At 48.0% G+C, this 22033-nt stretch overlaps 2 protein-coding genes across 4 annotated transcripts; both read right to left on the reverse strand.

Annotated features, from left to right (window-relative positions):
• Positions 1-109: 109 nt before the first annotated feature.
• Positions 110-11700, reverse strand: Aaas (aladin WD repeat nucleoporin). 3 transcript variants are annotated; one of them, XM_027396689.2, is made up of 16 exons: positions 11444-11699; positions 10918-11045; positions 7868-7923; positions 7504-7595; positions 7329-7375; positions 6277-6375; positions 5084-5227; positions 2180-2300; positions 1778-1902; positions 1572-1632; positions 1333-1423; positions 1098-1191; positions 955-1022; positions 656-737; positions 459-543; positions 110-361 (listed from the first exon to the last, which is right to left on the reverse strand). In XM_027396689.2, exons 1-16 carry the CDS (start codon positions 11564-11566, stop codon positions 137-139), a joined length of 1641 nt encoding a protein of 546 aa, XP_027252490.1. In that variant the 5' UTR covers positions 11567-11699; the 3' UTR covers positions 110-136. The 3 variants fall into 3 exon arrangements, with proteins under 3 accessions (XP_027252490.1, XP_027252491.1, XP_027252492.1); XM_027396690.2 differs by lacking the exon at positions 11444-11699 and adding an exon at positions 11260-11413; XM_027396691.2 differs by having other exon boundaries at positions 159-386; positions 11444-11700.
• A 7074-nt stretch (positions 11701-18774) lies between these two features.
• Positions 18775-21653, reverse strand: Sp7 (Sp7 transcription factor). The gene has a single exon (XM_027396694.2). The coding sequence runs from the start codon at positions 21629-21631 to the stop codon at positions 20396-20398; it is 1236 nt and encodes a 411-aa protein (XP_027252495.1). The 5' UTR covers positions 21632-21653; the 3' UTR covers positions 18775-20395.
• Positions 21654-22033: the final 380 nt, after the last annotated feature.

Below are 22033 nucleotides of genomic sequence, written 5' to 3' on the forward strand. Positions count from 1 at the left end.
AAATTCTCAGCCAGTTAGAAAATGACAGTAGAATCTTGGTCCGTGGACCCAATCCTTGTTTTCTATTGTATCCAAGCAATGTACTAGAAAAGAAAAATACAGCCTGGTAGATAAGTAGAAAACCAGAAGACTTTATTTACAAGTGAGAGTGAGGGGAGTGGGGTTGAGCAGGTTGTAGTCCTGGAAGAGGGTCCCAAGGGGCAGAGGTTGGTGATGTCTCAGTAAATAGTGGCACTTCATGAATGGAGCCTCCACCTCCAGCTGGGGGCTCCTGGGCCCGGCCAAACACTGGGCTAAAGCGTGGAAACTGGGCATTGACAAAGTACAGAGGGATGTGGGCAATTCGGCCTGTGGACCAGCACTGCAGAAAATGAGTAGGGAAGAGTCTGAGGTTCCAGGCATCCAGAAGACATCTACATAAGCAAGCTTACATACACACACCTAGCCCATCTACTCACCACACTGAGCAAGGCCCCTTTGTTGAAGGAAGGATGGAAAGTGATGAGCTGAGCCTGGGCTCCTGGCTCTCCCTGAATAATGCCACTGTGGCAAGAAGAGGAAGAGAGGTGAGAGACAAGTGTGGGCAGGGAAGTTTGTGCAGTTGCACATGGCAGGTGCTGTGGAGTCCAGACCCAGAGGTCTGCCAGGCACTTACCAGGGAAGCAGCTCAAACACAGGTGTGTTTCGAGTTCGAAAAAGGAGGATTACGGGATTCCCATCCTGTACCCGTGGGTTTCCTGTAAGAAAGGAGTCAGCTAATATAGGGAACTCTGGAAGCCAGGCCCAGAGGGAAAGGACAGAACAGCAGCCCTGCTACTATCAGAAATCTATTAGGCTGTGGTTTAAGAAAGGCCCCTTTTCTCTAGTGGGTGTAATGAGGCAGAAGCAAAAGGGACAGCCCAGGCTACTCAGTGAGACCAAAAGAAAGCATGCCCCATTCTCTCTGCTCCTTACCTTTCATGAGCACAGCCAGACGTTCACCACTAGGGTCCCAAACCATGGAATGGACCTCTCCCCCAAGCCTGTGACAGGACAGGAGCATTCAAATGTGGCTCTTCCAACTTTTCATCACTCCTCCCACAGGCACTGAAACCCACCTCTCCTCTCCATCTGGTGTCTGTATTGTTGTCTCAGAAAGATCGGCTACAATCGTTGCTGACTTTGCACCTCCAACATGTCCCTTCTCCGTTCCTGTAAGGGCAGAGGTTTCTAGCATGCAGTGATTGGCTGGTTTCCTAGGTTTCTATACTTCCTTCACCCCTCAGTGCACTCTATTGGCTGCTGTCTCCCTCTACTGCCCCATACAGTCTGTATTATGAAATGTCAACTCACCACATCCTTCTGGGAATGACAAGGAATAAATTAGTGCTTCCCCTAGTACAGTGAACAGCAATCGATTCCCATCTGGACTCCAGCAGCCAGTCTGGGGACAGAAGAAGAAGCCAGGAGAAAAGAGGTCTAAGACAGGACTAAAGAGGACAGTAGTAGAGCTGGGGAACCATCAAAGGGATCCAGTCCAATTAAAAAAAAAATCCCCTTCCTAATTTCTGTGAGTCCTAGGCCCCTCTTACCTGACAGCGCCCTGAGAGAGTTGGCCACCTCTCACAAGTCCACATCTGGGTCTCCCAGACTCTGAGCCAGAGAAAGACAGATTATAGCCTGGGGCCTTCATGCTCCAAACTAGGATTGTCCCCAGGTTTTTGGTCCCCAGAGTCAGGTCCAGAAGCCATGTGCCTTTCTCTAGATCTTGGCTTCCTTCAGCTTTTTACCCACTCACCGAAAGACAGCTGAAGGAGTAGTAGCCAGGACTTTGCTGCCATCTGGGGACCACAGCAAATTGGTAACTCCCCCTCCTCGGAACCAGGGAAGGGGGACACAGATTTCTGTTGAGACATCCCATACCTGAGAGGAAGGGAAATGGTACAGAAACTCAGAGCACTAACAATCAGCTCACTTAGGCTACCCTCGTCCCTGCACAAAAGCCCAGAGAAGGGGACACAGCAAGAAACTGTCTTCTCAATAGGAAGACCTGGGTTTATGATTACAATGATAGTCACCAGAGTAAGATCTGGGGATAGCTCCTTCACTATATAAACTGAAGACAATCTCACTCCCTGCAAGATTTCCACCACCAGGTGAAGAAGGCTCTTGTCTCAACATAGGGGTGGAGACCACTCACCAGAATAGCAGCATCTACAGGGGAGGCTGAGAGTAGCCGCCCCCCATTGGGGGCCCAAGCCAAACTGGTGACTGGTGTGTGTCCAGGGTGAGATAATACCTGGGCACAGCCAGAGGAGGGTCTGTGGGATAAACAAAGGGATAGGGTAAAAAGATAATAAAAGCTAGAGAGTGGTGGCACATGCCTTTAAATCCCAGCACTTGGGAGGCAAATACAGACAGATCTCTGAGTTCGAGGCCAGCTTGGTCGAGGCCAAGACAGAGAAACCAGGTCTCAAAAAAAAGGGGGCAGGGGAATGATAATAAACAGGCTAGGGTGGTGGCACATGCCTTTGATCCCTGCATTTGGGAAGCAGATTTCTGAGTTCCAGGACAGCCTGGTCTGCAGAACAAATTCCAGAACAGCCAGGACTACACAGAGAAACCCATCTCAAAAACAAAAAGATGGTAAACGCATCAAGGGAGCTAGAGAGAGGGTAAGTGGCTAAGAACACTTGCCTCAGTTTCAGAGGTAGGAGTTTGCTTTCCCAGCACTCACTGCAGGTGGCTTAAAACCACCTGTAACTCCAGCTCCAGGATATCAGTGCCCTCTTCTAACCTGCCAGCACCCAAACACCACAAAATGGAATTGTCATATCATGATTCCATTTCCTTGCTTTTGCTAGAACCCCTAACTCATAACCTCCAGGTTAGGAAAAATGGACAATAATGGTAAAGGTTAAAGGAAGATCTATGGAGAGCCCTGATGTGCAGGATAGGAGCCCAGATAAAAATATATTTAAAAAAAGAAGCTAGCTGGGTGGTGGTGGCATTGGACTTTAATCCCACCACTTGGCAAGCACAGACAGTTGGATCCCTGAGTTCCAGGCCAGCCTGGTCTACAGAGCAAGTTCTTTTACAGCCAGGCTACACAGAAACCATGTCTTTCGGGGGGAAAAGCAGAAGCTGCAATCCAGATCTCTGAAGACACTCCTGGCAGTGAGTCTAAAAGAGGTTATGCTGGAGTGTCACTCCCCACTGTGCTGTGTCACCAATGACATTACCTCAAGGAACCAACCTCCACTCGTCCTCTTTCTCAAGCCCAGCACCAATCTCCCTTCCATGTGCCCACAGCTTTCTAGTTACCAGAAATAGCTGCGTGAGGACTGACCTCCACTACTGGGACCTGGCTCTCCCTTTCCACCGAGCAGTAACCACCTTTAATTCCTCTGAGGGCCTTGCCACTGACAGATAATTCAACTTTACAGTGAATGGCAACTATCTTTCAAGTCAGCTCAAACTTAAGAGCTCCAACTCACTCTGGGTAGCTCCACTGTCCCAATAACGTGTGCATGTGACACATACACGTGATCAAAACTAAATCTTTGTTTTATGTATATAACTTTTTATGTGTATAACTATTTTGCCTGCATGCACATCAGTGCCCCAGTATATGTAGTGCCCATGATGGCCAGAAGAGGGCATCAGATCCCCTGAAACAATCTTTCCTGAACCTTCTACCCCTAAAATAAAAACATTTTAAAGAGCAGCCCATTTTTTTTTTAAGCCTCCCTCCTACAGGAACTGTTACTCTATTCTCAATAAAACTTTGCTGGCTTCTCCTTAGGGGGAGAAAATTAATTTCCTAGAAGGGATGGAGAGATGATTCAGTGGTTAAGAGCACTAAGTTCTCTTCCAGAAGATCAAGTTCAATTCCCAGCACCCACATGGTGGAAATCCTGAAGACCTGCATTCAATCTCGGAGGCCCACATAGTAACTCCCCAAAATTGTCCTAATGACCACACTTAAGCAGTGGCATGTGTCCCCACAGACACACAATAAGTAAATGTACTTTCTTTTCTCCCCCCGTACATTTATTTTTTTTGTTTTTTTGTTTGTTTGTTTTTCAAGACAGGATTTCTCTGAGGCTTTGGAGGCTGTCCTGGAACTAGCTCTTGTAGACCAGGCTGGTCTTGAACTGAAAGAGATCCAACTGCCTCTGCCTCCCGAGTGCTGGGATTAAAGGCATGCGCCACCACCACCCAGCTTAAATGTACTTTCTTAAAAAAAAAAAAAAGAAAATGCCAAGCATGGTAGCACATACTCTGTGAGCTCAAAGCCAGCCTTATCTACATAATGAATTCCAGGCCAGCCTGGTCTACAAGAGCTAGTTCTAGGACAGCTAGAGCTACACAGAGAAACCCTGTCTCAAAAAAACCAAAAAAAAGGAAAAAAAAAAACAAAAAACCAAATTCTTTTATTCTCTCTCACGGGTCCCTTTCCTCCACCACCCACCATCCTGCTCCCTCCCCCTCCCCCCTTTTTTTTAAGGTGGTCTCGGGTCTCAGGCTGTTGTTCAGGCTGTCCTCAACCTTCTGAGCTGAGGTGGTCCTGCTGTCTCAGACTCCTGAGCAGCTAGCTGGGCTGCAGGTACAGCACTGTCCTTAGTTCTTCCACATCTGGAGCTGGCCAAAACGTTTCCTTATTTGTTCATAATTTTAGAATTTTACGGTTTTTATATTTAGTTCTTACGGAGAATGTTCCTTCCCCCCCCCCCCCCAGACAATGTTTCTCTTCATAGCCCTGGCTGTTCTGGAAGTTGCTCTGTAGACCAGGCTGGTCTGGAATTCAAGAGATCTGCCTTCTGCCTCCCACTATTGGGTTACAGGCATGTGCCACCATCAACTGGTGACTGCCCCAATTTTTATGGTTTCTACTCATATCTGTATTTGTCCCTGCTCTACTTTTATAACTCTGACAGTGTATGACTTACATTCTCCCATGATCCCAGAAGCCTCTAAGTTCTGTCCCTTTGTCTTAGCACCTACCTGACCTTAGAAGTGCTATGAGGAGGGTAACCTGCAAACCCCCACAGGCCCCAGGCATGACCCCCAGGACAGGTCAGCACAGGCTGCTAGGACTCACCTTGTGGATAAGGAGGTGGGGTCCAAGGTCCAGATGAGAATACAGCTCTGGCAGGCCACAGCCAAGACAGAGGCACTGAGGGGCTTCCAGGCCAGGGCTGCCACATTTCGCTGTAGGCGATGCTTCAGGGAGGGAACTATAGTGCTAGGGTAAAGGGAAGGGAAGCTGAGTCAAAGCAGGAACACTGAGCTCAGGGAACCTGAGTTCAATTAAACAGATAAAACAAGGTGCTGGAGAAATGGCTCAGTGGTTTACAGCACTGACTGATCTTCCAGAGGATATGGGTTCAATTCCCAGCATCCACAAGGCAGCTCACAACTGTCTATCTCCATTTCCAGGGCATACGTTGCCCTCTTCTGACCTCCACAGGCACTGCTTGCATGTAATGAACAGGCATACAGGTAGGCAAAACACTCAAAAAATAAAATTTAGGTGCTGGAGAGATGGCTAAGCAGTTAAGAACATTGGCTGCTTTACCAAAGAACCAGGGTTCAATTCCTAGTACCCACATGGCAGCTCACACAACTATCTGTAACTCCTAATTCCAGATCTGACACCCTCACACAGACATTCATCCAGGAAAAACACCAATCAATGCTCATAAAATAAAAATTTTAAAAGAAGATAAAACCAGGCTGGGTATGGTGACAAATGCCTTTCCCAGTATTCAACAGGCAGAATCAGACAGATTGCAGAGTTCCAGGACAGCTAGGGCTACACCAGAACCCTGCGCCCACCCACAAAAAAAGGTAAAATAAAAAAGATGAAAGGTAAAACCACACAGAAGAAAGCTACACTCAAGGACCTAACTCTGGTACTTTGCCTGTACAATGGCTTAGATCTGCTCCCCAGCACAGAGGGGGCAAAGCGGGGACCCTCCCAGGGATTGGTTCAAGAGCATGGGGTATTGTGGGACAGAAGCAGAGATAAAGATGTACACTGGGTGTCATAGTGCACACCTTTAATCCCAGCACTAGGGAAGCAGAGACAGATGGATCTCAGCAGAGATCACATCTGGTGGGGCGGGGGGGGGGGGGGGGGGGGGGGGACACGACGGGACACTTAGAAAGGACACATTCAATTGTGGATTGTCCCTAACCAATTCTAGAAGGAAGTTCTATGGACCAGCCCACGAAGGGCAGACAGTGAGACTAGTATGAACCGAACAGATACTGCTGTATACACCCATGTACCTGCTGGCATTATACACACGGATAGAGTCATCCAGGAGGGCCACTGCAAACTTGTTGGTATGAGGGTGCCATGCGAAGACCCGCAAGCAGCAGCTAGACCTGGGGTGGGGGGATGAAGTCAGTAGCTGTACCTCCACAAACAGCCTACCCATTCACTCAGACTCCCTTCCACACAAGAAAAGGATGCTCAGTTTTTCTTTTGTTCCTTTCTGAGGGTGAGGAGAGGAGTGTCTTAGGGTTTCTACTGTTGTGATAAAACAGCACAGCCAAAAGCTTGTAATCCAGCATCCAGGGGCAGTGAGGGTAGCTCACCAAGAGCCATAGCAGGAACTAGAGCAGAGGTCGTGCTGTCCTAACCTACTGGCTTGCTCAGTCTGCTTTCTTTGTTTCTTTATGGGGGGTGGGGTGGGTGGCTGGATAGGTTGTTTTGTTTTCAGGTTTCTGAGACAGTGCCTCACTATGTAGCTCTAGCTCTCCATAGCTCACCATGTAGACCAGGCTGGCCTGAGCTCAGAGCTCTGCCTATCTCTGCTCCGGTGTTGGGATTAAAGACATGCGCCACTATATATATATATCTTTTTCCTTTTTTTTCTTTTCTTTTTTTTTTCTTTTTTTGGTTTTTGTTGTTTGACAGGGTTTCCCTGTGTAGCTTTGGAGCCTGTCCTAGAACTCACTCTGTAGACCAGGCTGGTCTTGAACTCAGAGATCTGCCTGCCTCTGCCTTCCAAGTGCTGGGATTAAAGGTATTCACCAAGCTCAGTCTGCTTTCTTATATCATCTAGGACCACCATAGTGAGCTAGGCCTTCCTACATCAATCATCAGTCAAGAACACATCCCCACTGCTGGGTGGTGGTAGTGTGAACCTTTAAGTTCCAGCACTCAGGAGACAGAGGCAGGTGATTTTTGTGAGTCTGAGGCCAGTGTGGTCTACAAAGTAAGTTTCAGGACAGCTATGGCTGTTACACACATTAAAAAAACTAACAAAAAACCTGTCTTGAATTTCACACTTCAAGATGTCTGACCCACAGAGGGCCTGGGTTTATGCACTCACCAATTAGTTACTTGGGCGAATTCAGCAATCAGATCTTCACTCCTGAGCTGTAAGAACACAGCAGATAGACATACCACACAGAGGAGCTCACCTAGTCAACCTTCCCACGGAAGAACTGGGTCACTCCCACCCCCAGCCCTGTCCACAAAGGAAAGAGGCAGGAAGTCAAACTTACAGATAGGTGTGGGAACAGGGAGCCATGGAGGGAGGAGGCCCATCGACAGAGAGTCAGGGCCCAGCTGGATGCTGTCTTTACCCACTCAAACACTGTGGGGTTAAAGAGACAGCTTGGATTACATCTTACTAGCCATGCTCTTAGAAGACAAAGTCAAAACTCTTTAATTCTTGTGCCCAGCATGGATTGGGTCTAGATACCTTCTTCCTATTACCCACTCTGAGGCTTATTGGTATGTAAAAGAGACAGTGACAGAAAGAAGCAGGCTATGGGAGTAGTTGGACTAACAGGTGTCGGGCTGAGTTTGGGGAAAGTATGAAGAGGAGACAAGCTTACAAGTAGAGGGGACGAGAGGAGTACGTACCTTCTTCCTCTGAATTTGCAATTTCATTCAGGACTCCAAAAAGGCCCACATCACGCCTCACAAGGAGAAAAAGATAAGAGTTATTCTCATCCTGTCACAACCCCCCTTAACAGGTCTCATTCATTCAACATACATAGTAAACAGGGTCGGGGTGTGTGTGGCACAGATGGTACAGTACCTGCCTAGCATAAATATAGCCCTGGGTTCAATCCTACCAGCACATAAAATCAGGTTTGGTAGCACATGTCTATAATCCAGCACTGGGTAGATAAAAATTGGAGAATTAGAATTTCAAGATCCTTAGCAACAAGGTGAGTATGGGGCTAGTCTGGGCTTATGAGGCATTCGGTACTGGATTTTAATGAGTGCCAACTAAGCATCAAGCACTTTATATTTTGCTTCCCCCCACCCCAAGACAGGGTTTCTCTGTGTAACAACCCTGTCAGCCCTTTGTATACCAAGTTAGCCTTGAACTCACAGAGATCCACCTGCCTCTGCCTCCCAAGTGCTGGGACTAAAAGTGTTCGCCACCATGCCTGGCTCATCCTTTTGTTTATCTATCATGCTACTCTAAATGAGTTTGCCCACTTACAGGTGAGGCAACTAAATCTCATGGATTAGGGATGGTGGACTTTCTGAGCAAGTCAGTTAGGGCTTGGCCAGGTGTAGTGGCTCACACCTTTAATTCCAGCATGCGGGAAGAACCCTGTGAGTCCTCAGCCAACCTGGTCTAAATAGTGAGTTCTATCCAGCCAGGGCTACATACTGACTGAGATGAGATCCTGTCTCAAAAGGATAATGAAGGAGGAGGGAAGGAGCGAGAAAGAGAGCATCAACCTTATTTTCCAATAGTGAATGGCAAGTCATTGAAGTGTCTTACGCAAGGGAAACAATCATATGAGCATTTCAGAAAGATCAATCTGAAGTTAGAAAAGTCCAGAATGGAGAAAGAGATCACTTAAGAAGCTACTTAAGGCCAGGCATTGGTGGCTCATGCCTTTAGTCCCAGCACTCGGGAGGCAGAGGCAGGCGGATCTCTGTGAGTTCGAGGCCAGCCTGGTCTCCAGAGCAAGTGCCAGGATAGGCTCCAAAGCTACACAGAGAAACCCTGTCTCGAGAAAAAAAAAAAAAAAAAAAAAAAGAAGCTACTAAAGGACTCCCGAAAAAAAAAATGTTGGAGTAGCCTGAACCTGCCCGACATAAAAGAGACTTGGGAAACAGAGTACACAGACTTGAGAAATAATTAAGACATCAGTAAGGAAAAGAACAATATCCTGAGAAACATCTAGCAGTAATTATACAGCAAATATGCCAAAGATGTGCCAGGCATTGGGCTAGGTACTTCCGTAGTCCAATTTAACCATTACCACAATCCTATCGCCCAGGTTCTCTGTTTTATTTGGATTTTGATTTGGTTGATTGTTTTTGAGACAGTCTCATGGAGTCCAGACTGGCCTCAATCTTGCTATAAAGCCAAAAGTGACAATAAACTTCCCCCTCTGCCTGGTGCTGAGACTACAGGCATGCACTGCCACACCTAGTTTTATGTGGCAACAACTCACAAAGTAACCCATGAACCCAGCAACTTAATTTCCAGGGATCCTTCTTACAGATAACGGTAAGGATAATAACGGTGACAACAAACATTTCAAGGTGTGTGCCAAGACATGCCTCAGTTCTTTGCATCTCTTTAATACCATACTGTAAGATAGGGTTTGTTGAGAACAGAGTTGATTAACTTTCCCAAAGCTACACAGCTAAAAGTAGTGGTCAGGTTGTCGTAATTTTAAAAAGTGGAGTTCGGCCAGGCATTGGTGGCACATGCCTTTAATCCCAGCACTTGAGAGGCAGAGGCAGGCGGATCTCTGTGAGTTGAGGCCAGTCTGGTCTCCAGAGCAAGTGCCAGGATAGGCTCCAAAGCTACACAGAGAAACCCTGTCTCAAAAAAATAAATAAATAAAACAAGAAATTAAAATAAAATAAAAATAAAAAGTGGAGTTTGGGCTGGAGAGATGGCTCAGAGGTTAAGAGCACAGGCTGCTCTTCCAGAGGTCCTGAGTTCAATTCCCAGCAACTACATGGTGGCTCACAACCATCTGTTATGATATATGGTGCCCTCTTCTGGTGTGCAGATATACATGGAAGCAGAATGTTGTATACATAATAAATAAAGTCTTTAAAAAAAAAAAAAAGTGGCGTTCAAGAGAAAGACGCCATGAGACAGAGCTTGGATGGAGAGGTTTTTTATTGGGGAAAGTGAATGGGAGAAGTGGGGAAGGGAGAGGGAGACAGGCCTTTGGGAACAGCAGCAGCAAAAGAGAAGAGAGAGACAGAGGGAGAAGAAGGAAGAGAAGGGGGGAGAGGGAGACAGAAGCAGAGAGAAAAAGTTGGGAAGTGGGCAGGGCCCTTTTAAAAAGGAGCATAGTGAATGTGCACAGGTAGTGCTCTTAGTAGCTGCATCTGAGGGCGAATCCTGTCAGAACCCCAAGGGCAGGCCAGTACAGAGGCCTGAATACTAACACAGGTAACACAGCTTCAGCTCTTACATGTGACCTATGTATGCCTGAACCAATAAATCCTTTAGCTAACTTTCCTGAGCTTCAGATCTAAGCTCAGAATGAATAATGAACGACATGAGGTGGGTGCTGAGAACAAGTGTGTAAAACCATACCAGAAACTACCGGGCGTTGGTGGCGTACGCCTTTAATCGAAGCACTCGAGAGGCAGAGGATCTCTGTGAGTTCGAGACCAGCCTGGTCTACAAGAGCTAGTTCCAGGACAGCCTCCAAAGCCACAGAGAAACCCTGTCTCGGGGGAAAAAAAAAAATCATACCAGAAACCAAGACAAGCCATTAGGGATAAATGAAGCTTTGACAAAGCCTTGGGTTTTGGATGGGTTGTCTAATATGTATGATTTTTTGTGTTACAGATATGACGATAGAGACTGGATAGTGCAACCTTCTCAAGAGCTTCCCAAAGCAGAGGTGTGGTGACAACATCCCTCCAGACTCTGTAGACCACGGCCTATGCAACCCTTTGCCATGCCTCACCAAACATTGATGCACCTCTTCCACACTTGCTCCCGGTGATGGATGAAGGCAGTTCTCGTACCATGGTCCAGCCTCCCAGGAGTTTTTAGGGGATCCTTGGTCAGGTGTAGGACAGGAAGATTGATCCACTATACCTCAAAATTGGGGGATGGAAGTCAGTCTCTTCCCCAGATCTTACCAGAACTTCCTAACATCTCCAACCCATGGCTGGACTAGGCATAAGAGATTCCACGGCCCCATTTCCCATATCCACAAATGTAACTCTTGTGAGACAGAAAAACAAAGTTTAGCCCTTATCTGCAAACCCCAATCATTTTTCACAGGGTTGACATTAGAAAATACCAGACTCAGAGCATCCTTCCTTTTCTCTACCCCTTCCAGCATCTCCTCGCATGCCTTGGCATCCCCTACAAGCCAATACCAGCCTTCAAATACATTTCGCTCTCTCTAGTCTCCGTGGCAGGCAAGCCCTTGCCACCCATTCCCAATTTCCGCAGACCCACCCCTGCATCCCCATCCAGACCACCTGGCCCCGGAAGTCGGGAGGCGGGCTCTCATAGCTGTTGCCGGTCACCAGCTCGTTATTGTGCTCATATAGGGTAACTTGACCCCTAGGAGGCGGCGGGGGGAACAACCCCAGGGAACACATCTTGCCAGTCCGGAGGGCGTCTGGAATCTACAAGCTCCCGGGTGTGGACTGCGCTCCCCTGACTTTTAGTTCCCGGGCTAGATTCGTGTGCGGACGGGTAGCCGTACAGGACAAACAACAGCGCGAAGCTCAACGGAAGTGCAATGAAGAAAAGTTCCGTGTGAGGTTCCCGGACGGACTTCCGGAACTTCCTGGCGCGCCCCCTAGCGGACGGAGCGGGCACGTCGCAGGGCCAACCTGCAGTAAAGAGCACCGCGGTTTGGTTTTGGTTTGTTTTTTTTTTTGAGACTACTGTTTTTTCCAACTCCGAATCCCCAACAGCGTCTCCCACTCATTTACTTAGTACGGAAAAAGCCCAAAATAAGCCAGGTTTAGGAAAGTACCTAATTAAACCCTCCAACGCCCGTGAATAGCCCTGAGGAAAATACAGACTGTGTCATCCTGTTGGGGCACTCTCAGGAAAAACGTTAGAGGACAGTCAGAAAGGACGTTAGGAAGACAGACAGTGCTGTGCCTGCGGAACCCAGCGCCCACAGATAAAGGAGTCCTAAAAAAGAAAGACGGACATTGGAAAAACAGTTACATTTCCTGAGTACATTACTTATAAACGCTTTTACAATCCTTATAATAACCCCAAAATACACCATTGAACTACCAGTAGCAAAGTGGCACAGATTGGATCTGGATATACCCAAACTAGACAGTGGCAGGGTATAGTGGCCCAAGGCTGCAATGCCTGCAGGATGTGGAGATAGGAAAAAGGGAATACAAGGTCAGCATGGGTTACACAGTAAGACCCTGCCTCACCATCCCAGTGAGACAGAAGGATCAAAGTTCAAGATTCACTTCATAGTTCTTTTCCAGCTTGAAATAGATACCACTGTACCAGGCTTTTCTTTTGGGCCACCAACCAGCTTCCAAATCACGACACAGCACATTAGTTTTGAATGCTCAGTCTGGCTTAGGCTCATTTCTAGCTAACTCTTTTAACTTAACCTGTTTCTCTTCATCTACCTTTTGCCTTGGGGCTTTTACTTTTCTTTCCTTCCATATCTTTTACTGTTTCTCCTGTCTGCTGGTGGCATCTCCCTCCTTCCCTCCTCTCTTCTCTTGTTCTGCTTTTCTGGAGCCTAGACTTCTCCTCCTATTTATTCTCTGCCACTAGCCACACCTGTTGCTCTTCTGCCTAGCTATTGACTGTTCAGATCTTTATTAAGCCAATCAGGTGCCTTAGGCAGGCAAGGTGAAACAGATGCAACACACCTTTACATAATTAAACACACATCCTTACATCATTAAATGCAGCATAAATAAATATAGGACACCTTTACACAGTAAAGTAATATTCTGCAGCATAAACAAATGTAACATATCTTTGCCTAGTTAAAATAATATTCCACAACAGAATGGTACCCCTCACCCCTTCCTGTTAATACTTTCTCTCTGCTTCCTGGCCACCAAGAATGAGCAGTCTCTGCCACCTGCTTCTTCTGCTGCTACAATTCTTTACCTCATCTGAAGCCCAGAGAAATGGATTCCCCTAAACTTGAATTGAAACCTCTGAAACTCAGTCTGCCTTCCCCACCCCCTTAAAGTAATTTTGTCACTGGGCATGGTGGTGCATTCATGCCTGTCACTCCAGTACTCAGGTGGCACTACATCCATTCCTGGTGCCTGTAGGGCCAAAGAGGGCTTTGGATAGCCTGGAACTGGAGTTAAGGACAGTTGTGAGCTGCCATATGTGTTGTAATTTAAAAACTCTATAAGTCTTGCCATACAACAGGACTCGCATGGGAAATTTATTGGAAGAGGGGAGGAAAGGGTGCAGAGAAGAAAGCAGAGACCTTGGGAACAAGGGAACAAGAGTTCCTTGGGAACAAGAGTGATAGGAGGGGGAGGAGAGAGAAAGAGAGAGAGAGAGAGAGAGAGGGAGGGAGGAGAGAGGGAGGGAGGGAGGGAGGAATGGAGGGAGGGAGGGAGGGAGGGAGGGAGGAGGAGGTGGACCTTTTTAAAGGGAATTTAGTTAATATGCACAGATGGTACTCTTCATGGCTGCAGCTGAGGGCATATCCTGTAAGAACCTCAAGAGCAAGCTGGGCAGTGATGGCACACACTTTTAATCCCAGCACTTGGGAGGGCAGAGACAGGCAGATCTCTGTGAGTTTGAGGCCAGCCTAGTCTACAGAGCAAGTTCCAGGACAGCCAGGACTGTTACACAGAGAAACCCTGTTTCCAAAAACTAAAAAAGAAAGAAAAAAGGAAAGAGAAAAGAAGAAAAGAAGAAAAGAACCCCAAGAGCAGGCCAGTAGAGATACCTGAATACTAACAATGTGGGTGCTAGGAATTGAACTCAGATACTCTGGAAGAGCAATAATGCTCTCAACTGCTGTGCCATCTTTTCAAACATCATAATTATTTTATATGGTTGTTTCACAAATAGAATAATGGAAGTGAAGTAGTTTACTAAATTGGTAAGTATTAAACAAATGTCAAGTTATTAGCTACAACTCTAATTTCACAATCAACTAAGTGTCCTTGGACATTGACACTTTTTTATTTATTTATTTGTTTGTTTGCTTGTTTGTTTGTCATTGCTAGGGAAGAAGCCCAAAGCCTCTGCTAGCTAGCTAATCACAAAATCTAACATTCAAGGTGTACTCTCAACCCCTACAAATTATTAATAAATTCAAAGATGTGGGCTGGGAATGTAACTTAGTCAGTAGACTGCTTGCTTAGCATGCACAAAGCCCTGGGTTTGATCTCCAGGACCACATAAAAACAGCAATGTCATAAATAACTATTTTTAAAAATAAAAGGATAGAGAGGAGGCGTAAGCTTTTTTAAAAAATGTGTATTTCTGTTTTGCCAATATGTATATATTTGCACCACATGAATGCAGTGCCCACAGAGAACAGTAGAGGAAAATAGACCCCCTGGAACTGGAATCACAGGGGGTTATAGATCATCATGTGGGTGCTGGAAACAGAAGCAGGGACCTCTGCCAGAGCAGTAAGTGCTCTTAGCCACTGAGCCATCACCACTCTAACCCCAAAGAATTTTGGGGGGTGGGCAGTGAGTGAGACAGGGTTTCACTGTGTAAACAGCTCTGGCTGTTCTGGAACTTACTTTGTAGACCAGGCTGGGCTTGAACTCACAAACATCTGCCTGCCTCTGTCTCCCAAGTACTAGGATTAAAGACATGTGCCACTACTGCCTAGCATAAGTAACTCTTTAAAAAGAAAAACAAAACATGTTAACCTGGCCTAGTGGTGCATGTTTTTAATCCCAACACTCAGGAAGCAGAAGTAGGTAGTCACTGTGAATCTAAAGTCATCCTGGTCTACATAGGAAGTTGCAGGCCAGCCAGGGATAGATACATAGTGAGACCCTGTCTCAAAAACTGAACAAACACAAGTAAACCACACAAAATGCCTAGAGTTCAGGAATCCAAGATTATCCTCTAAAGCATAGTTCATACTATTCCTTGACTGTATAAGACCTTGCCTTAAATAAATCCACAGGATAGGACTAAAACTGGAGTGTGAAGAAGAAAGGGAGGTATAACAATTAAGTACTTGATTAATTTTTGTTTTTGTTTTTGTTTTTGTTTTGAAAGAGGCTGGGATCTTCCTATCTCAGCCTCCTCAGTGCTGAGAAGTAGAGACAATGGGGATTAGTCAACCTTGGTTGCCAAGCTGGTGCACAGTGAACTTGAGAGGCTAGCCTCATATACATAAGACCCCATCTCAAAATAAATAACAAAAATTCAAAGCTATGTTAAAGCTTAGGCCCCATGTCCCAGAGCTTTCCGTCTCACTGAAGAACATAAGAGCAATAATGGGATTCTATTTCTTTTTCTTTTTTTAGTTTCCTGAGACAGGGTTTCTCTGTGTAGCTTTGGAGCCTATCCTGAAACTTGCTCTGTAGACCAGGCTGGCCTCCAACTCACAGAGTTCTGTCTGCCTCTGCCTCTCGAGTGCTGAGATTAAAGGCATGCACCACCAACGCCGGGAAGAATTATATTTCTTTCATCCTCAAGTTTCTGCATCTGCCTCCCCTTTCTATCTAAAAGGTTCTTCCAGGAGAGCTTCCCAGGTCAGAAGACAAGAATGTCCTGAAGGTGCCTGCAAATACACTTCATCTGAGATAAGGCAGTCGGTTTGCCTCTGTTTTATTTTACTTCATTTCATTGAGACAGGATCTCACTCTACAGTCTTGGCTGGCTTGGAGCTTGCTGTCTTCAGTTTACAAAGATCTGCCCTCTTCTATGTCCTGAATCCCATGCCACCACATCAGACTTGCCTCCAGTCTTGTACTCCTCAAATGTTAAAGGATATGGGAGTCACCTGAGATTTTCTTTTCTTTTCTTATTTAATTTTTAATAAATTTGCTGGTGGAGCTGAAGAGAAAGTGGCTTAACGCTCTTCCAGAGGACCATAGTTCTGTTCTGAGAACTCACCTCAGGTAGTTTACAACTGCCTGTAACTCTAGCTCCAACATATAAAATAAAAATAAATGAATTTTAAAAACTGCTGGACATGGTAACACAAACCTTTAGTCCTAACACACTGGAGGCAGAGGTAGGCAGATTTCTGTTACTTCTAGGTCAGCTTCATGTACATATTTATTTCCAGGACAGCTAAGGCTACATAAAGAGAGCATGTCTTAAAAAATTCCCAGCACCCACATGGCAGCTCACAATTCCAGGGGATCTGAACCTTCACACCAACGCATTTAAAAAAAAATAGCAACATTTATTTACTTTTTATGTGTGTGGATGTTTTGTTTGCATACAGAAGAGAGGCGGGCTCTCTTGAAACTGGAGTTATAGTTAGCCTCCATATGGGTACTAGGAATTGAACCTGAGTCCTTTGCAACAGTAGTAAGAACTCTTAACCACTGTGCTATCTCTCCAGCCCCTGAATTTAAAAAAAAAAATGCAGATTCTAGGCTCTCAGAATTATAGTTTCAGAGACTCCTCAGGTAACTCTTCTCAGACCTTTTTTTTTTTTTTTTTTTTTTTTTTTAATATGTAGCCCAGGATGACTTCAAACCACATAGCCCAGGCTGACGTTAAACTCCGAAGTGCCAGGATTACATGCATACATCTTGTTTTAAGTGACCAAACTCTAACCTTTTCCTATTAGCCAAGCTAATGCTTGACAAATCAATTCTCTGTAATCTGGGAAATCACTTAACCGGCACTAGGCTGGGAATCAGGCAGACTCGAAGAAAGAATGGAATTGACACCGTCAGATGACAGATGAGTACTGAGACAAACCGCGGGCAGTTTTTATTTGAACATCCATCACCACCCTAACCTCCAAAACATTATTCCTGTCTGCAATGTCCAGCACCTTTGAATGAAGTCCTCCACCCCCACCCCCGCTTCATCCTCGGGTTATGTTATCTGCTAAATGTCTGAGCCGACCTTAAATGTGCCCTGGGATAAAGCTACAGTGCCATTCTGCCATTCTGCCATTCTGCCCCGGCTCGGCCTCGTTCAAGTACAGCCCTCCTCTTCCACACTGCTTGCTAACTTAACATTTTTAAAAATGGCTTTTACAATTTGCGGGGAGGCCAAAGTCCAGGCCTAGCACCCACCCCCCTAACTTCACTAGGGGGCGCGACAGCCCCGGAGATGCAGCGACTGTGGCCCGGTGGCACCCACCCCCAGGGCTCCGGGCATTCTGCCGTAGGTTACCACCGCTCCTCCTAGGAACGACCTGAGCGGGAAAGCCCGGGCAGCGCTCGAGCTGCGGCCAGAGACTTCTAAGAGGCCCCACACACAGTCTGGGAGGCATCGCCGGGGTCTGAGATCGCCCTTCTGAGCCGGGCGCCCTGGCCGGTAACCAGGCGCACATGGCCCGCCCGGCCCTGTTTGTCCTGGCAGCGCGCCGCCGCTATTTGAGGCGGTTTTTTATCTCCCAGAAACCAGCAAAACCCCAAGCCGAGTCTAGGAAGATGAAAGGGGCCGAGGGGCCTGGGAGGGGAGGATTGCGAGGCTGCGGCGAGCGGGAGCTGGCACCGGACAGGCGGAGCCAGGGAGGCGACATGGCCAGCCCCTGGGGGGTCTTGTGCGCCACGGGGCCCGGGGTCCGCTCTCGCCCTCCGCCCCCGGTGTGCGCCCGGGCGTCCCCACGTCCTGCCCGCTCTCCCGGTTCTCCTTCGACACAGCCCCGAGCCCACGCGACAAATGCTCGGAACTCGGATTTCTTCAAAGTGCCTTTGAAGCCGCGCGCCGGGCCAGAGGGCTGGGGATCGTGCACCTGGGCAAGGGCACGGGTGTCGCGGGGTGGGGTCCCCTTCGGGTCCCGCTCCTCCACTCCAGCGGCGGGGTGGACGGTGGTCGGGGCGCCGCTGCCCGGGAAAACGCCTTACGCACGCCCTCAACCCAGCGGGGGAGCCCTGGGGGCGGGGGGCGCACAAAGCCCTATTGTGGCTTGGGGACGGCCGCCACAGAGTGGCTTTTGTTTCTCCACTAACTCCGAGGCAGGCACGACTGATTGCAGGCCCCGGGCAGAGGGCGGGTTACGTGCCAGGCGGGTCAACCGGCCCGGAGTCTCACCACCACCGACGCACTGGGGCTGAGCTGAGAGCTGACCCATACTGTGACCACAGTTGATGCCCCGGCCTGGTCACTGCCCAGACCAAGGTCAATGGTACCCACTGAGAAAGAGCCCTGGAAGATGACTAGGCCTTCCGGACTCTTCAGATAGCACCAGGCGACTAAAAGCTCAACTCCCTTAGAGAACTTGGCCGACCAAGTTGTCTTTTTTTTTTTTTTCCTCCCTTTTCTTTTTTCCTTTTTTCTTCTTGTTTTTTCGAGACAGGGTTTCTCGGTGTAGCTTTGGAACCTATCCTGGTACTCGCTCTGTATACTAGGTTGGCCTCCAACTCACAGAGATCCTCCTGCCTCTGCCTCCCGAGTGCTGGGATTAAAGGCGTGCTCTACCAACGCTGGACTCCAGGTTGTGAGGTTTGGGGGTTTTTTTTGTTGTTGTTCGTTTGTTTGTTTTTGTGCCTTCGGTATGAAGCACAACCGAACCACATTAAATATCTCCGACAGGAAATTCCCGCATTGCTAAGGAAATATCCCGCCGCCCATCCATCTCCTTCCTCTTCCCTTTTTCTCACCAGACACAATTTCAAATGAAACTTTTATTTATTAAATTAAAAAAAGAAAGATTCCACAAGGGGATGATCTCTTCAGCGATGTTATTTATGCTCTTCTCAGACTCCACTGGCTTTTATCTGGGGGCCTAGAAGGAGCAGAGGACGAAACAGGAAGATCCAATAGTCTCAGGAAAGGCGTTCAAAGGCACGAAGCGGCTTTTAAGTCACTGGAATGGAATGGAAACTCCTAGATTGGGGGCCTGTGGATGTACCCCCAAATTCGTTTAGGGACCTCTGTCCTGCAATAAATTCTTTCTCATGGCTTCTAGGCACCAGGCCTTGCACATAGTAGGCATTCAATAAATACTTGATTTACTTGGATTTGATCCCAGAGAAAGCCTTTCCCAACCTGTTTTTCAGAAGGGGCACATCCAAATCAAAGTCCTCCTGTTAGTTTGGCTTTCCCCAAAAGGACCAGTTTAAGATGGCAGCCGCAAACGCTCCATAACCATGACAACAGGGGATTAGCCTATTGAGGTCATAGGGTATGAGGAGGGTCAGTGGCAGAACCTGCTCTGAGGTCGAGAGCGCTGGGGTACAGTCCAGTACTCCCCTCCGTAGGACTTGAAGTTTCACAGCTTCTGGCTGGGGCTGGGGATCTTAGTGACCAACTGAGAGACACCACATAAATTCTCACAACTCTCATTTTAAAACTCCACTGAGAGCTGGTGGTGGTGGTCCATGCCTTTAATCACAACACTCAGGAGGCAGAGGCAGGCCTATCTCTGAGTTCCAGGCCAAACCTGGTCTACAAAGTGAGTTCCAGGACAGCCTGCAAAGCTACAGAGAACAAAAAAAGAACTCCCCTGAAAAAGAAACACGGATGAGACCTCAAAGAGAGATCTAAAAACAAGATCTCCACTATTGTTCTGTCTATACAGATACATTTGACTAGATTTCCTTAGTTAAAAAAAAAAAAGGATCCCCTTCCTTCTCCAGCTCACTGTACCTGACCCGTCATCATAACTTAGATAAATAGAATTATTATTATTATTACTATTCTTTACTCCTGGCACATAAGGGTTAAGTACTCAAGCTGGGGCAGCCTCCCTGACCCTGGGGTCACCCCAACTTTGGGATCAGATCCCCGCTGGTCTGCCCCCTTCTTGGCACTCTGCTCCCAGCCAAGTTACTAATACCAGTCTCCCTAAAGCTGCTTCCTAATGAAGAACCACCAGGGGGCAATAAATTATCATCATCATTGTGTTTGTTGTTTTTGTTTGTTTTTTGTTTTTGTTTTTGTTTTTTTTAAAAAAAAAAGGTTCAAAGGAATAGAAAGCACAAGGTAAATCTGGAACACAGCTGCAGGGAAAGTGGCAAATAGGGTAGGGAAACAGAAAGACTCGATGGCAAAGAGTTGAAACCCAAATGGAAGGAAAGTAAGTGAAGCTGCGAACAGGGACAGGGAGGAAAAAATTAGGAAGCCAGAGCATAGGAACTGGGCACAGGCAAGGGCTTGAGAGGAGTTTGGCTAAGACTTGTGGCAAAGGGAGGAGAACTAAGGAAATAGCCAGACTAGGAATGTCTAGGGGAAGGCAGAGAGAACCCCAATGTATAGCATGCATAGAAAAGAGTGAGGGGTAAGCAGTGGCCCACCACACCAAGAGAGCCTGGGAAGAGGACCCTGAAGCTGGAGACCTTCCTCTACCCAGTTTAGATCTCTAGAAGATTGCTCTGCTCCGGGCTGCCTCCGGAGGCTTTCTCTGGAGGTGCAGGCGAGGTGGAAGATCGGGGAGGCTGACTGGCTTCTTCTTCCCCGACGCTGCGGCTCTCCACCAGCTCCTTAGGGCCACTTGGGGGCGGCCCCGGGCCTGGTTCCGCGTGGGTGCGCTGGTGTTTGCTCAAGTGGTCGCTTCTGGTAAAGCGCTTGGAGCAGAGCAGACAGGTGAACTTCTTCTCCCGGGTGTGAGTGCGCACATGGCGCTCCAGCTCGTCGGAGCGGGTGAACCTCTTGCCGCAGAAAAGCCAGTTGCAGACGAAAGGCCTTTCGCCAGTGTGCCAGCGTAAGTGGGCTTTCAGATGTGAAGCCTTGCCGTACACCTTGCCGCAACCAGGGATGTGGCAGCTATGAATGGGCTTCTTCCGCAGCCCAGCCGCTGCTGCCCCCAGCCGCTCTAGCTCCTGACAATTGGGGCAGTCGCAAGTAGAACGCCCTGCCCCACTGCCTGCATATCCGCCACTGCCCCCAGTGCCTGCACCCCGGGGGGTTTTGCCAGCACCACTCCCTTCCAGTTGGCCACTATTGCCAACTGCCTTGGGCTTATAGACATCTTGGGGTAGGACATGCTGGGGCCCTGGCTGCAGGAGGTGGGGCGCTGGATAAGGGGCTGGATTAAGAGGGGCAAAGTCAGATGGGTAAGTAGGCAGCTGAGGGTTCAGTGGAGGCTGGGTAGGGCCTGTGGACAGTGTCCCTTGCAGCCCATCACCTTGGCCCTGCCCACCACCTAGCCAGTTGCCCCCAGGGTGCATGTCCCACCAAGGAGTAGGTGTGTTGCCTGGACCTGGTGAGATGCCTGCATGGATGCCTGCCTTGTACCAGGAGCCATAAGGATGTGCCATGTCCAGAGAGGTGTAGACACTAGGCAGGCAGTCAGAAGAGCCGTGCCCCTTGGGCACCAGTAGCCCAGGGTCTTGGCCACCCGTGGGCCCAGGAAATGAGTGAGGAAAGGGTGGATAGTCATTGGCATAGCCAGAGGCCGGGGCTGGAGGACTGCCTGCCGGTGAGAGAAGTCCATTGGTGCTTGAGAAAGGAGCTGGGTAAGCATCCCCCATGGTTTTGGGGGTTGAAAGGTCGGAATATGGCTTCTTTGTGGTTCCTTTTCCCAGCGTCGTCGTTGAGTCCCGAAGAGGGCTGGAGCCACCAAATTTACTGCAAGCCGCTGTCAGCATGGCCAGGGGACTGGAGCCATAGTGAGCTTCTTCCTGTAGACAGAGGGAGATGGCTGCTTAGGAGCAAAGAAGAGAGGAGAGAGCGAAGGGCATAGTTATGGGACTGAGACCTGCAGACTTGAGGACAGAGCACAGAGGTTAGGGAAAGGTTAGAAAGAAAGGGGAACTGGAGGGAAGAGTGGTGTACCAGTGAGGCCCTGTATCAGGGCAGAACTAAGATTACATCATGAAGGGACAGAGAGGCCCAAACCTGATACTCTAGTCCACTGTGGAGTCTGAGGGAGAGCTGGCTGAGGTGACAGTTAGGGTTCTGATCTAGTAAAGTGGATTTGAAGCAGACAGAAGCCAAACCATGGCCAGGGACTCAAAAAAGGTGCTCCTCAAAGAGGAGCATGGCCTGAA

The sequence above is a fragment of the Cricetulus griseus genome, chromosome 2, assembly GCF_003668045.3.
Source record: "Cricetulus griseus strain 17A/GY chromosome 2, alternate assembly CriGri-PICRH-1.0, whole genome shotgun sequence".
Classification (NCBI taxonomy): Eukaryota; Metazoa; Chordata; class Mammalia; order Rodentia; family Cricetidae; genus Cricetulus; species Cricetulus griseus.